General features: G+C 37.2%; 1 protein-coding gene across 4 annotated transcripts in view; it reads right to left on the bottom strand.

Annotated features, from left to right (window-relative positions):
* LOC115968127 (probable DNA helicase MCM9) overlaps positions 1-16,101 on the bottom strand; it is a 28,767-nt gene that overhangs the window by 9,422 nt on the left and 3,244 nt on the right. For 3 of the 4 annotated variants that reach the window (XR_004086666.1, XM_031087392.1, XM_031087391.1), the window contains exons 6-16: positions 12,500-12,674; positions 12,194-12,293; positions 11,710-11,807; positions 11,316-11,381; positions 10,997-11,089; positions 10,659-10,775; positions 8,373-8,445; positions 6,873-6,939; positions 4,948-5,029; positions 4,578-4,699; positions 4,417-4,484 (exon numbers count right to left, since the gene is read on the bottom strand). Coding sequence is in view for 3 of the 4 variants with exons in the window: in XM_031087392.1 (XP_030943252.1) it covers positions 4,417-4,484; positions 4,578-4,699; positions 4,948-5,029; positions 6,873-6,939; positions 8,373-8,445; positions 10,659-10,775; positions 10,997-11,089; positions 11,316-11,381; positions 11,710-11,807; positions 12,194-12,293; positions 12,500-12,674 (1,061 nt within the window). In the remaining variant the exon portion in view is untranslated. Of the gene's footprint in view, positions 1-1,730; positions 3,071-4,416; positions 4,485-4,577; positions 4,700-4,947; positions 5,030-6,872; positions 6,940-8,372; positions 8,446-10,658; positions 10,776-10,996; positions 11,090-11,315; positions 11,382-11,709; positions 11,808-12,193; positions 12,294-12,499; positions 12,675-16,101 lie in introns of those variants that run through there. The other variant, XM_031087393.1, reaches the window with a different exon arrangement.

The raw sequence follows: 16,101 nt of genomic DNA, 5'->3' as shown, positions 1-16,101 counted from the left end.
TAAGCCATCGTCCTCACCAGAAGCTAGCAAGGGCATAACTGATGACAACGAGACCTGGGCTAAAGCTCCTTCACCAGCCCATGAGCTCTCTCCCACTTCAGCAAGACTTGGGCCTGAAAAAAGACCCTCTCTAGTGTCTGGGCTTGTTCCAAGGCCCATTAAAGGCTGAACTACAGCCTGATTAGACCTCCGTTGAATCCATTTAAAAGCCTTAGAGGTCTCTCTATCAGATTCACGTGAATCCCTTGTGCACTTCGTATCTCCCCCTTTCTTTCTAACCCAGAAAACCCGTCTCCTCCCCATCACATCAACCTCCACGACAAGACCCCTCCCAGACCAGCAAGATCTCCTAGCATCACTCTTCTTCCCCATAACAAAATCTTTTGAATTCAAATTAGTACTAGGGAAGTGTAGCCTAGTGACTGCCAGGTTTTGCTCACCAACCTCTGCCACCTCATAAGAGCAAAGCTCCCTCCTAGCTCCTCCCACCACCTCCAAACTGTCAGAATTCACCACCGGTAACTCCCCCTCTTTAACACTAGAGGTTCTTAGATTCACTCCCATCTTCTCCTCCCCTATCTGTGGTAACTTCCTGTTGGCAATGATTCCTAGTTGCTTTGGTTGCTTCCTTTCCTCTATTCTTCCATGTAAACCTTGCACAACTTCAGCAAAAGTTCTAGAACCTACAGCCTCCAAGTTAGACCTACGCACCTGAGGAATGAATTTGGGAAATCCATTTCCTCCCACTGCATATTGAGAAGGGTTCAGAAGTTTTCTAAGTTCAAGGCCAAAAGCCCTCCAACCAAGACTCTCTTTGCCTTCTGGAATGATAATCAACCTCCTAGACCCACCAGCTTTGAGCTCAGTCAACAGCAAGAACTGACCAGCAGAGTTGTAACTCCATTGGAGAGTAAAAGCTGTGTCACCTTCTCTAAAAATAAAAAACTGTTTGGAACTCACCCCAATAACAATGTGTTCTATGCTAGACATCAACCAATGAGCTGCATTCCTACCCATAAAGACTGATCTCATAAAGAATTTGCCCCTCTCAAAAATCCTTAACATGAAATAATGACCCCCTTCCTCTAAAACTAAATGAAAAAATTTTGACTCAATGAAGAAATTACGAACTCCCCCCATTTGCTCCCTTCCAACCCAGATCTTAGTAGTTACTCTTTGATCGTCGTATTCTATGTAGGGAGTAGTAATCTCATCACAATCAATCATCCTTGAGGCTTTCAATGAATTAAGGAAGGCATTGGTTTCACCATGCATTCAAACACTAGCAGACATGTCTTGAACAATTTTCGCTAGACTCTAACTTGGCTTCATGGTGGAATACACTGCAGTGGGCTTAGGACTAGAAATTGCACAAACATTTATCTTGTTTTCTTCAAATTGTTCAATTGATGATTAGTTCCATAGTTTTATCCTATCTCTAGAAAGTTACCATAATGAGATTGGGCCAGATAATTCTTTTGATGAGACTGATAAATATTCCACACTAAGTTGTTCTTTCATTTCTTCCCAAGTAATTCGAAACATATAATAGTTCCAGTGATCCTAAGGTCAGCCAAGTTTGTCTCTGTCATCTGATAATTCTACTAAGTAGTTCTTTCTTTTCTTTACTTTTCTTTTTTTCTTTCTTTTTTGGTGTGACTAGTCAGCTTTAGTATTGGGTATTGAGTTTTTTTTTTTTTTTTTTTGGCCAGGTTAGATAAGAATTTAAATGGGTTAGGTTGGGCAAAAGGCTTGGATTTCAAAAAATTGGGTTAGGTCACAGGTGGAGCTGGGAAACAGTGGGGATTGAAATGTGGCATCACAGCATAACACTAGAGTCACAATCAGGCAGCAAGACAGTGATCGACAACCAAGATCAAGGATTGCAGCACACGAGCAGTCTATATGAAACCTTATCTCCTAGCTCAACACTGCCTTTCTTCCATCAGTCAATCGGACCAGATCTCTAGCAAGCAGAATAAGGTGGAGATGCAGGCTGGATGGAGAGAGCTTGATTGGTCCGAGGTGGCTAAGGCTAGTTTGGGTTGGGCTCTGAGTAGATCTGGATTTGGAGAGTTTGGGGTTGAGTTTAAAAGAGTCCGTCCGTCAATTCTACTTTTTTCATCATTCAGGGTCCCCACTAAGATTGCTCGGGGTTGGATAATCTATCAAATGCTGATTAAGTGTGGAGGATATAGGTTGTTTAAGAAGAGAGAATCGTTGGTGGTGGCAGGACCGATAAGGGGATTGGCACCGGGTGTAGATAGGGTCAAATCCGCAGGGATCATGCAAATACATAGGCCCCTCCTTTTCTTCTATTCCGCCTTAATCCACAGCTTCAAGTGGACTGAATTTTGCTATGATACCAAATTTGACTCAAGACGACCAAAACAATACAAGATACAAAAAAAATTTAAATGAAATAAAGGATAGGTAACCTAGGCACCTAGGCCTGCTTGAAGTCAAGCCAAGAGAACCTCTAGGAGACAACTTCTAGGGTTAGCTGGAGTTAGCACTAGACCATAGGGACAGCTTGAAGAGAAAGATTATTCATCATCATAATAATCCGTCTTCATAGGCGTAAAATACCATGCTTATATAGTTTACTAAACCCTAATTCTAACTGACATAGGAAACCTTATTTCTAATCGACCTAGGAATCCTAATTCTGAACGATTTTAGGAAATTCCCATTATTGGACTTCAAAAATAATATTAAAATAGATCTCTTAATTTCTCCATTTGTAAGAACCAATTCTCAGCTTCTGTAGGATCTGGCTTCCCATCAAAGGAAGGGGGATTCTGCTTCATAAAAGTCTCAAAAGAGCAACCAGCCCTTACCTCTACTCTACCTACACCTCTACTAGCAACATGGGCCAACCTGTCCAACAGTCGGACAGCAGCTTCATCCAAAGGATCAGTGCGTGTCACCCTAGGACGTTCATTATTTCTCATGTCTTGAGTGACTTCAGCCTCAGTATCAACCCTTGCTTTGGTTGGCCTTCGCAAATTAACAATAGGTTCCTCGCTATTGGAATTAGCTACTCTCTTCTTTTTGGGTGGCATGGTACCTAGTTAACAAGGAAATCAAGAAATATAGACGGTGCAAGAATTATTATTACTACACATAGGAAGTAACATTGCCAAAATTATTTAAAATATCTCATCAAACATAACCTAAATTCCAAATGCTCTGACCAAAAATCAAGATCATAACCTAGTTTCAAGTGTCTATAAAATCATAACCTAGTTTTCAAGTGTCGATAAAATCATATCCTAGTTTTCAAGTGTCTACAGAATCATAACCTGGAAAGAATGATCAGAGGAGGAAAGCACAAGGGAGAGTGTTTGCACTCACACCACAAGATGTTCAAGCTTCGGATATTGTGGTTACAGGTATCCTCCCTTTATTCTCAAACTTTGTTAAAACTCTATTTGATTCTGGATCTACACACTTTTTCATCTCCTCTCGATATGCTATGTTATGTGATAAGAAACCTGGACTTATGGATTATGACTTGTCTGTGGCCACACCTATGGGTGATTCTTTGGTGTGTAATTTTATGCTTAAGTCTTGTGTCATCCAAATTGAGGATAGGGAAATGTTAGCAGATTTGATTTTGATGGACAAGTATGACTATGATGTAATTTTGGGAATGGACTGGCTGGCAGCTTATCATGCTAGTGTAGATTGTTTTAGAAAAGAAGTGGTGTTTCAGCCTCTAGGAGAACCTGAATTTCGGTTTAAGGGCTCTAGGATGCATGCTTTGCCTAGGGTGATATCAGCCCTTCGAGCTAAACGTCTTTTACGGAAAGGATGCCAAGGGTACCTAGCTAATGTGGTGGACACTAGGAAAGATGTATTGAAGTTGGATGATATCCCTGTTGTAAGGGAGTTTCCTGATGTCTTTCCTAAAGACCTACCAGGGATACCTATAGATAGGGAGATTGAATTCTCTATTGATTTGCTCCCTGGAACTTCTCCTATTTCGAAAGCACCATATCGGATGGCACCAACTGAACTTAAGGAGCTAAAGGAACAGTTACAAGAACTTCATCATAGGAACAATAGAACCTTTGAGGGTGTCACCCAAAGCATGTTCTTAAGCAATCTGTAATAGGATCTTCAATGGATTGGATGACTACCTTGGCTTAGATCTCTTAAATATCTCTTATTTAGGAATGGTCCAATGCACACTTTGGGTATTCAAACTAGCTCCTCTTTCTATCAAAAAAAAAAAAACTAGCTCCTCTTTCAAATGAAATTATCTTACTTACCAAAATAATAATAATAATAATTGAACTTCTTTCTACACAAAAATTAATTTTTTGTATTCAAACTAGCTCCTCTTTCAAATAAAAATAAACAGGGCATAAAACTAAGGTATTGGTTGCTAATTCTCTTAAGTAATTTTACCTCTGAAGCATAGGAAGTGGCCAGATATTTGCTAGATCTTCATCATGCTTGCTTTTTTCTGATTCACCCTGCACATTACTTTCATAAAAGTCAAAATTTGTATTCAATTAAATGCTTGATAACACCACAGAAGTAGTTACATGATCTCAGGAGCAGATTACCTCAGCAAGAATGTGAGAAGAAACAACTGCATCCCATTCAGGATTCTTTGTATCCAAGAGGACCAGGACTATATCAAACCTGCTTAATAAGGGTCCAGAGAGTGTTGTATTGACAGACAGAGCTAGATCAGGTTAAGGAAAATGAAAATGAGAATGATGGAAACTTTAGAGAAAGCCTGTTCAAAAAGAACCAAGACTTAAGAAGACCATGTATGTTATATTCTGTATTTACCTCAAGGCAAATGATGCAATAAAATTAAAATTCATAGCTCATTAGCTGTCTCATTATAAAGCTAGTCTATAACTTCCAGAATCAACAGTTATCTCAATAGTAAATCAAACTATCATATACTCTGAATGAAAGTGATACATTGATCAGGATCGTAATGTCCCTTAGGATTCGTTGCACCAAAAACGATTGTTCTAGTGCTGAGAGTCGTTACAAGACCAGCCTGGAGAGAGTGAGAATGTCATTGAGTAGCCAGGCTTCTACCAAGCATCCAATAGAGCAAGATACAAATTAATCAATAATCATAGATAAAGAACCTTCAAATAAAATAATCATAGATTAAGAAAGAACTGATATTTATCTTGAAGAATTTTTAAGAAAGTGTAAAACGATAAAGTAGAACAAATGGCCACATTGTAAGGACATAGACAAGGGGCCACATACGATATTATTACACACCATCAGAACAAATATTAATAGGACATGCGATTAATAGACATTTTATCTTTAATCAAGACATTACATTCTAGTATTTAATGGTATCCTACTTGTCTTTCCTCTCCTATCTTTTTATAATGTTCTTAATTATTATATAATTTTTTCAATAGAAAGGAAAGTGCATTCTCAGGTACTCAGGCCTGTTTAACCTGAATTGTCATATATTAGCCCTGAATATCATATGTCAGCATGTACGACATCTAAAAGCTTGTGCACAGTCCCAAACATGACCTCAACATGTCCAAGAATGTTGAGTCTTGAGGACATGGCAAAAGATCCTAATAGAAGTTTCCGCACACAAACTTCTAAGTTCTAATTCACTAATTCCAGCTTAAAAATGAAAAGGAGACAAATGTCATATCTCAACACAAGAAAGCATATCTCACCTTAAGAAGAGTTTATACAACTTTAACTTTTAAAATAATGAAACTTTTAGGGACTAACAAATAACTATGGGAACATTATGTACAGATAAAATCCACATGCTCTCCAACAGCAGGTACTAGATTTGTAAAACCTTTTTAGAATTCATAACACCCAAAGGCAGTGTTGCCAAAGCCTTTAGGAAGCTTCTAGCAATTGGGCCTTCTTAATCAACACACTGAATCTCAGAACAGGATATGAAGCAAGTAAATTTAACTAATGTATCCAAAGTTCTTGAATTAAATCTTCAAGGTTCAACCTACTTTATGTAAATGTTGAAGAAGATATATAACAAGATGTTATAAAAGACTTGTAAGTGAAAGATAATTCACATTCGTTTGTGCATTTGTTTGACTCACAAGCAATAAAACTAATCAAGACATTGTGAGGATTGTTATACCTTATTAACGTATATTCTACATAATGTTTAATGCATAGAAAGGACAGAGCTAAATCATATGCTACATAATAAAAGTTATGTCCTACATGTTGTCGTTACACCATATGACTCAACATAAGTGTTACACGTCATATGGCACATTATAATTTAATTAAAATTATTAACATAGTTGGCTTTAAGTGACATTCAAGAAGTTTAAAAATACTAGTCCGATTAAAATTCATTACCACAGTTTTCAAAAATTTAAAATATTTCTCTGATTAACTATTGTACCAAAATTTCCAGGAGATTTAAAAGAAGTTTCATTATTTATTCCAAATTAGTTTTTAATCTATTATAGTTTTTGGTTTTATATGTCCTTTCACCACGTAAGCTAAAGGGATTTTTTTTAGTGCTTATCTTATCATTCAAATTCAAGTATATTATTGAAATATTTTGTAGTTCACATATAATGATAAACCCATGCATCAACCAGGCATGGCAGTAGTTCTCTATAAAATTCCACAGTGACAATTAATAGAGATGAAATTATTCATGTGTTGTCAATACTCTTAGAAAACCCCATGCAGGAATTGAATGGCAGGTACTCATGCTTGAACTAGATCATGATTACATCAAGGAAAACAGACGTAATTCAAGCTTAGATGGATGCCAAATATGATATCAATTATTAAAGGACTAGTTAACCACAATTGACATAGAGGCTTTGATAATTATTACATTAACTAAAAACAAGATATTCTACCTTGGCAACACTTATGGTCTGCTGCTCCATGGCTTCATGTATAGTTGACCTGTCGTGTTCTCTCATGCTGTCAAGCAAAACTTAAGTTAGTTTCTTGGCAAATCCAAAGAATCAGAACCAAAAGTCATCTTGGTCTATACAGCTTTGCTTGTCACTAGAAATACTACTTCATGTCCAATTTGCATGTTACACATGCCACTAAAAGTCATTTAAAGGCAAATTTTCATGCTCCAATTGTTTACAAGTGAGTTTAGGAGAGAGATTTCATTTAAACTGAAGCGCACATGCATCTTTTGTAGCCGCCGGTATCATAATCAAGAAAAGAATGAGTGCAACTAAAGTATTAAGGCTTTTGTTCCTACCCTGAGGTAGAAATTAGAATAGCGCTTTCTATAACATAGTTTGGATATACTGCTAGTATAATCTTAAAAGAGAATAAAATGCAAAGGACAAAGACCTAAAGTTACTTGATGTTGGAGAACCAATTGGCCCAAAAACTTAAGCTAGTAGGACATGAGCCAACTGTGTATATGAGGCTTCACACACATTAACACCTATATCATTATGTCCTGTAAAATAATTTGATTCCACATACTCAAATATACAAAGATTTTCTTGCATTTTTATCTTTTCTCTTAACTACCAACTATGATCACAAGCTGTGTTTGGCCTAAACCAAATAGAAATATCTTAAGAGATTACAGCCCTTTGAAACTAAATGCAACCCAAGTTTCTTCAAAATAATAAGTTTCTAAATTCCTAGGTGAATTCAAAGGAGATAAGGATAGAAATCAAATGTCTTCCCATAAACTTTTAAAATAAAAAAAGAACTATGAACTTATTTTTATAAAAAATTTCCAAAAATTTTCTGAATTCTAATATCTTAAAGAGCAAATCACCACCACATGGACTATAATCATTCAAATAGAAAGAATATGCCAACAGGCCCACTTAGCCCCTTCTTGTTGACATGCTTTGCATAAGAGAAAGAGACACAGAGATGCTTAGAGTAAGCACACATGAATACTGTGGAAGGGAAGTTACCCTGGACTTTGATGGTTTTTATGCATCTCTCCTAATAGTTTTTAGTTGTTTTGCAGTTGCCAAATTTAGCTACATTTCACAACATTGTTATCTCACTAGTCACTACTGTAGTCAAATTACCAAAGTTAAACCAACAGACCCAACACAAGCAGCAATCCTACAATCAAAGGCTATCAAACTTCCAAATCTGAGATTGCTCCAATCACTGCCTTTTTCATAAATAGTCTCATTGACCAAGAGTCACTTTTTAAAATTAGATTTATCAGAGTTATACATACAAAGAAAATGCAAATACATTTTGGACATGATCCTTATCCTTATAATCATTAAGATGATAAGCTAACACAAGGAAAAATCTGACACTAGAGTATGAAAAAGAAACATAGTGAACCAGTGAAGTTGAGCACCAAACAGATAAAAGCTAAAACGGAGTTCTTTCTTGGCATCGCTTCTTACCTATCAAATTCGTCTATGCAACAAATCCCTCCATCTGCAAGAACAAGGGCTCCAGCTTCTAACATCCACTCCCCTAGGAATTTGATAAACATGGTTTATTAATGTAAAACAAATATAGGAATATTAAGCACCAATATAGATATGGATAATGATATTAATACAGATAATGTAAATTCTCAAAAATTTAATGATCTAATACACAATAGGGATCTACTAAAACATAACTAAATGTTTTAAGTAGATACTATGCTAATGTTTAGTTTGATAAATATCAAAGCCATAAAATACATATAAATAACAACCACGATCCATGTTTCATATTCATTGAAAATTCAGAAATTTGAAGAATTCTAACTTTCTAAAACATCTGTTTCTGATGAAAAACCAACTTATACAATCCAAATATGTACAGGCCATATATACCATATTTGGATTGATGATGCAATCATAGTGATTGGAGAAGCAATACCCTCTTTGGAAGCCTAAGATTAAGACAAAACCCAAGAATAAGTGTCCATCTAGGAAGCAAGGGTGCGCCAATTGGGCCGATGCACGCAAGTCGGATATGCACAGACACGCTGTGCGGCCATGGACATGGCTGCACATGCATCCGTGGCTGAACTCTTTTTTTTCGTTTCCGATTTAGCCCGATACGGTCTGATTTGGGCCGATACTCCAATTCGGTCCGAAACGCGCCAAAGCAGGCCCCAAATCGGTCCAATTCAATCCAAAACAGGCCGAAACAGACCTCGAATCGGCCTGATATGGGCCGAAACAACTGTTAAAATAAAATAATATAAATAAATAAAAGTAAAATATTTCATTACAACACACCGTTTTGACAACCTACTTTAAAGAAATAACCCTAAAATAATCTCAAAGTCTCTCTTGTTCTCTCCAACTCTCCCTCAGACTCCCTCCATCTCTCACTTTATTACCTACTAATGTTCTTAAATTAGTATATGTTTACCATTATATGAAAAAAATATATATATATACTTAGCAATATGTAGAAAATATAAATAAAAATATATTTAATAATTTATTAATAAACGTATCTTGCCGCACCCGTATCCTATTTTTTCAAAAATTGCCATGTCACCGCACCGTACCCACATCCGCACCTGTGCTTCCTAGGTGTCCATGTTAGTTAACTAGGTTTTTATATTTAATGTTATGTTTTATTTGGTTATTTTAGACTCAAATATATTTTAGTAATTCTGTTGGACTTGGGCCTTGGATTTTCTTGTATTAATAAGTATGTCATTTTTAGTTTATGGGTCTTTATGTGTGGGCTTTGATTCAATTCAAATAGGATTTGGTTTACTAATCAAAGTAGAAGTCCTAGTTCTACTAGGAGGCTCACAACACTCAATATTTTTATTGATTAACTCCATATTTTTTTAGTACAATAACAAAATTATATAGACCCCGAATCTCCTCTCTTTTCTTTATCTCTTTCTTGTGCTACTGTTCATGAATACTATTCATACAGCCTTTGAACATCATTAAACAGAATCAAATTATAGACATGCAACCTGAACAATAGGATAACCCCAAGGTTCAAACACAGGAACTTTTAAACATATAACTTTGGACACCAAGTTTTGAATATAAGAAATAATAGAAGGGGGGTAAAACGACATACAAGAGAAAGGAACAATGTCAAAAGTCACTTTAATATCCAATGAAAGACTGAAGGTGGTTTCAACATGTGTCCAGGTAAATCAGAATAGCATGTCAATAATAGCGTCTGGTACTGTCACAGCTTCCACTTAGAAGCATCTGCTCTACATTTGTGTACAAGTACTTTCTATAGTGACAAACTACAATCTATAGTGACAAACTACAGCTTGTCCCAGAAGTTTAAGTTATTAAGAAAGGGTGAATCTAATTATTCAACCAATATTCTAATATTCGCCATCACGTGTGGGCCTAGACTCTCCCTCAATAAGTGTGTCTCAACTTGTGAGATTTTCAACTTTTTAAATGGGAGGTATAGTGGAGACAAGGTTCGAACTTGGGACCACCTAATTTAATACAATGATAAACTACCCCTTGTCCCAAAAGCTTAAACTCTAAGGAGAATGTAATTTAATCATTTAATCATTATTCTAACAAATAGTACAATTCTAATTATAAAAAAATAGAAGAGGGATAAAGAAGTTAAACCACAAGAATAATGTCAGAATAAATGAAGAAGAAATTAATGGAACAAAATATTTGTAGCAGATATTGTCCAACCTCCAAAAGAAGGTTTAAGGTAGAATTTAGCTGAATGTTTACCTCCATCCTTGACTGCAGTGACAGTCAATCCAGCACTGGTGCTTCCTAACCCAGTCGTGATAACAGATCGGTTGCTCAATTTTGCAGCAAACTTTAAGAACTGAGACTTCCCAGTACCTGTGAGATATATCTAGTAATGTTTACTTAATATTTATCTTGCAATTTTCAACAACTTGTATGGATCCCTCTTATTCATCCTATCAACATCTCCATAAGCAGATGGAGTATAGAAACACAGACAAACTTGTGTGTGTGCAGAGCAAGAGAGAGAGAGAGAATGAAGAGTATCATATAATTCAAAATAGAAGTAAAAAGTAACAAAAAATTAAAACTGCTACCTGGATCACCAACCAGAAGCAAATGAGACTCTCCTCGAACCTTTGTCCCAGAAGCATCAACATGTTGCACACCCCCAATAAGTGTTAACGCAACTAAATTGAAGAATGAAAAGGTAAATGTGATAAGTAGGAATTGATGATCATACTAAGATTTAGGGAAAAAAAAAACAGAACAATAAGACACATCAATTTACATTTTTTTATTACCAAATTACACAAAGTTTTTACTCTGAAAATTTTGAACCCAAACAATGCAATACAGTTTGAAAGTATAAAACAGATAAATAAGTATTAGATGTTGTATGGGATGACAGCAAACCTGCAAGCTTGACAGTGAAGAGTCCAAAAATTTGTGGGCAAATACCTCGAAGGATGGCATTTCTCCCTGAGTAAACATTAAACAGATTTTAAGTTATACTAAATAACAACATTGTAAATTTTGCAAAATATTTTTTTTTATTGATAATTCAATAGTTGGGGGAGGAGGGATGTGAAGCCTAGACATATCCATTGAAAACACCAAAAGGTGCTAGTTGAGCTATAAGGTTCTTGGAGAATCATGCAAAATAAGAAAGCTAAACTTCAAGAAATATACACAGAATGAATAAGAAATATAAACTATTTTCTTCAAATGAAATATTGACGGTCCCGAAAAATAAACTCTTCAGTTGCATATTAATTCATAAGATAAGTATACGATCAACAATTTTTACCTTTTAATGGGGAATCATGGAAATCTGACCAGAACTGCTTGAATTTCATAATAACATCATCAGGTATATCAACTTCTGACTTCAGCTCATTGGTTCTTCTAAAAAAATGAAAAGCTAAACTTTAACAGAAAAACAAAAAAGGACAAGTGTTGTAGCTTTTCATTGCATAGAGTTCCAGAACAATTGACTATTTTTTTCATAATAAAGTGACTAAATTTTATGTTGGCCATCAACCCACCAAGACCACCCTCTTTTTTTTGGGCTTGGAACTGGCTATAAACAAAATATATGACACTAAGCACAGAATTCGGCAGCAAAAGCACCAGAATCATGCATTGTTTAACAAGCCAAAAATGCACCTTTTCCTAATCTTCTTTCACCTTTACTTCTAAATAAAAAAATTGGTGGATAGAAGCCTCCCAATTCTCCATAAGTAGTATTAAATCTTTTGACGATTTAATTCAATAAGAACTATAAGACTTACCTCGCATGATTAGCAATTAGTATGGGATCAAGGTCACAACGCACATCTTTTAAGTCTGGAGACCACTTCGCAGTTAAAATCCCAGTAACGATTACATCATCTGTGACAAGAAGTAATTACCACACAAACCTCCCCTCCCCCAAAAAATTAGATAATCTAAACCATATAATATGTTCAAAGAATGGCATGATTCAACAGCTAGTATAAGCATAAAATTTGATATTTGTTAGGAAGTTTTTGCTCAAGGTAATGCTAGGAAGTAAATTCTTAAAAAATTGAAAAATAGAGCTTCCCAAAATTTCTCACCTCCAGCTTTAACAATGTCAACAAGATCGTCCTTCAATATGACGGGAATTGAACGAGGAATCGCCCCAACACCCAACACTTGTGTGCTTTCTTGGATTTTGATTTCCTGATAATCATGGCGTATTATAGAATCTTCTAATTCCTTGAACTTCATGCCTTCACAGGGTCTCGAACTCTGAGATTGAAGACAATTGATCAACTATCAACTCCAAAAGAACAACTAGATAAGAAAAACTAGACATATAACAAAGAGCCAAATAATGTCTTGTTGCTTCTGCTGTTGTGAAAAGTCTTTGGAGTAGTCCTTTTGTTGATTGGGTAGCTTTGGATGCCACTCATACAGCAGGGGGAGTTATTTTGGCTTGGGACACGAGGGTATATAAAAAAATGGATGTTCTGGTTGGGTGCTTTTCTGTTTCTATTTTGTTTAAGGGTGTGGTAGATGGTTTTGATTGGATATGTACAGGGGTGTATGGTCCGAATGCTGATGGTCTTAGGGATCTTTTGTGGACTGAACTTGATAGTGTGAGAGGGAGGTGGAGTGCAGCTTGATGTGTTTTTGGTGATTTTAATATCATCAGATACCCAGCAGAGCGTCTTGGTTGCACTTCTTTTAGTCCAGCCATGTTCAAATTCTCGAACTTTATTGAGAGGAATTTTTTGGTTGATATACCTTTGGTGGGGGGCGAGTATACATGGTTCCGTGACTCAGAGAACCCTTCTATGTCTAGAATTGATAGAGTGCTGGTATCCGCTGATTGGGAGGATCACTTTTTGGATGTGACTCAAAGGCCTCTTCCTCGAGTGATTTCGGACCATTGTCCTCTTCTAGTGGAGGCAGGTGGAATGTCAAGGGGAAAGACTTCTTTCAAATTTGAGAATATGTGGCTTAAGGTGGAGGGATTTGTGGATCTTGTGCGAGGTTGGTGGAACGGTTACCATTTTGTGGGGTCTCCTAGTTATGTTCTAGCTTGCAAATTGAAGGCTCTTAAGGGAGACTTGAAGCATTGGAACAAACATGTTTTTGGGGATGTGTCTTTTAGGAAAAAATGCTTGCTGGCTGAGCTTTTGGACTTAGACTTGAGAGAAGGGATGCAATCTTTGTCATCGGCAGATAGTGCAAGAAGACTTGAGATAAAGGCTGAAATTGAGTATTTAGCTTCTTTGGAGGAGATTTCTTGGAGGCAGAAATCGAAGGCTCTGTACTTAAAAGAAGGGGATAATAATACTGAGTTTTTTCATAGGCTTGCTAATTCTCATAGACGTACAAATGCAATGAGGGCTGTGGAGGTTGAGGGCATTTTGTATGAGGATGAGTCTGCCATTTAGGATCAAGTGGTGGGTTTTTACAAGTCTTTGTACCAGGAGACCAAATCTTGGCAGCCCACTATTGATGGTTTAGAGTTTGCAAATCTGGATGAAACTGATAGGGTTACTTTAGAAATGGAGTTTGAGAAAGAGGAGATCATTGCAGCCCTTCGGGAGGCTAAGGGTGATAAGGCCCCCGGTCCAGATGGCTTTACTATGGCTTTCTTCCAAAAATGCTGGTGTGTTCTTGAGAAGGAGATCTTGGCTTTTTTTACAGACTTCCACAAAGAATGCATCTTTGAAAAATCTCTCAATGCCACATTTTTGTGTTTGATACCCAGGAAGCTTAGTGCAGTCAATATTAGAGATTTTCGCCCTATCAGCCTTGTGGGTAGTTTGTACAAGCTACTTTCTAAGGTTTTGGCACATAGACTTCGTTGTGTTTTTGATAAACTTATTTCTAATTCCCAAAATTCTTTTGTTGGGGGAAGACAGATTCTTGACTCTGTTCTAATCGCAAATGAATGCTTGGATAGTAGATTAAAGAGTGGTGTTCCGGGTGTGATTATTAAATTGGATAGTGAGAAGGCTTATGATCATGTGAGTTGGAGTGCCTTATTTTACCTTATGGAGAGGATGGGTTTTGGGGAGAAGTGGGGGAGATGATGAAGATGTGTATTTCTACTGCCCGTTTTTCAGTGCTTGTTAATGGGTCTTTAGTTGGTTTCTTTGGCAGTTCTCGTAATCTTCGCCAAGGGGATCCTTTATCTCCACTCCTATTCTTATTCGTAATGGAGGTATTGAGTAGATTGTTGAAAAGGATAGAAGATGGAGGCTTTCTCAGTGGTTTCCAAGCAAGTCCCAATGCAAGTGGTGGTTTGCAAATCTCTCACCTTTTGTTTGCTGATGATACTATTCCTTTTGTGATGCATCCGAGGAACAATTATTACATATTCGTATGGTTCTAATTTTCTTTGAAGCTATCACAGGACTGAAAGTAAATGTTGGTAAGAGTGAGATTGTGCCGGTTGGTGAGGTTGGAAATTTGGATGCCTTAGCTCGTATTTTATGTTGTAAGATAGGCTGTTTACCCATGTCTTATTTGGGTATGCCTTTGGGGGCACATTATACGGATTCCTCAATATGGAACCCTATCATTGAACGGATGGAAAAAAGGCTTGCAGGTTGGAAACAGTTATATTTGTCAAAAGGGGGTAAACTTACTTTATTGAAGAGTACCCTATCAAGTCTTCCTACATATTATTTATCTTTGTTCACTATTCCACAACATGTGGCGGACAGATTAGAGAGGATTCAGAGGAATTTCCTTTGGGGGAGATCTAATGATGTTTTTAAATTCTCACTTGTTGCTTGGGAGAAAGTTGTGTGGCCCGTGGAGGTAGGTGGCTTGGGGATCCGGAAGATTGGGCTATTTAACCAAGCTTTGCTTGGGAAGTGGCTATGGCGATTTGGGAATGAGGTCACACATTTATGGAGGCAAGTTATAGCTTCCAAATATGGGGAGGCCAATGGGGGATGGTGTACTAGAGTTGTTAGAGGGACGCATGGATGTGGTATGTGGAAGAACATTAGGAAGGGGGTTGAGAGCTTTTTGGTCATGTGTTGTATGCAGCGGGTGAGGGTTTTCGTATCAGATTTTGGTATGACCCTTGGAGTAGCCCTACTGCCCTGAAGGATTTATATCCGGCTATGTTTGCTATTGCTATGGATAAGTCAGCTATGATTTCTAATATGGTTGACTATGCACCGGATGGGGGTGGTAGAAGCTGGAACTTACGTTTCCGTCGTGCTTTTCAGGATTGGGAGACAGGGATCTTTTATGATTTTTTTGCGCATATCTCATCCAAGCTACCTAGAGGGGGTGATGACACCATGATATGGCAATTGAATCGTAGTGGTGTTTTTGATGTGCGCTCTTTCTATTTCTCATTGCTAGCAGCCCCATTGGTGTCTTTTCCTTGGAAGAGCATTTGGTGTGTTAAGGTCCCTAAAAGGGTGGCTTTCTTTTTATGGACAGCTGCTAGGGGTGGGATTCTTACTATAGACAACCTTGTTAAGAAGCATTTACCTCTTGTTAATTGGTGCTGCCTTTGTCGATGTGAAGAGGAAACTGTGGATCACTTATTGATCCATTGTAAGTATGCTCATACCTTGTGGAGTGAAGTCCTTCGTTTGTTTGGGGTTCAGTGGGTGATGCCGTAGAAAGTTGTTTCTCTTCTCTCTGCATGGTGGAATTGGTTGGGGAGTCACACTTCAAATGTGTGGAATATGGT

This window comes from Quercus lobata, chromosome 11, assembly GCF_001633185.2.
Source record: "Quercus lobata isolate SW786 chromosome 11, ValleyOak3.0 Primary Assembly, whole genome shotgun sequence".
NCBI lineage: Eukaryota > Viridiplantae > Streptophyta > Magnoliopsida > Fagales > Fagaceae > Quercus > Quercus lobata.
Note: the sequence above shows the minus strand (reverse complement) of the source record. Positions and strands in the feature narration are given on the sequence as shown.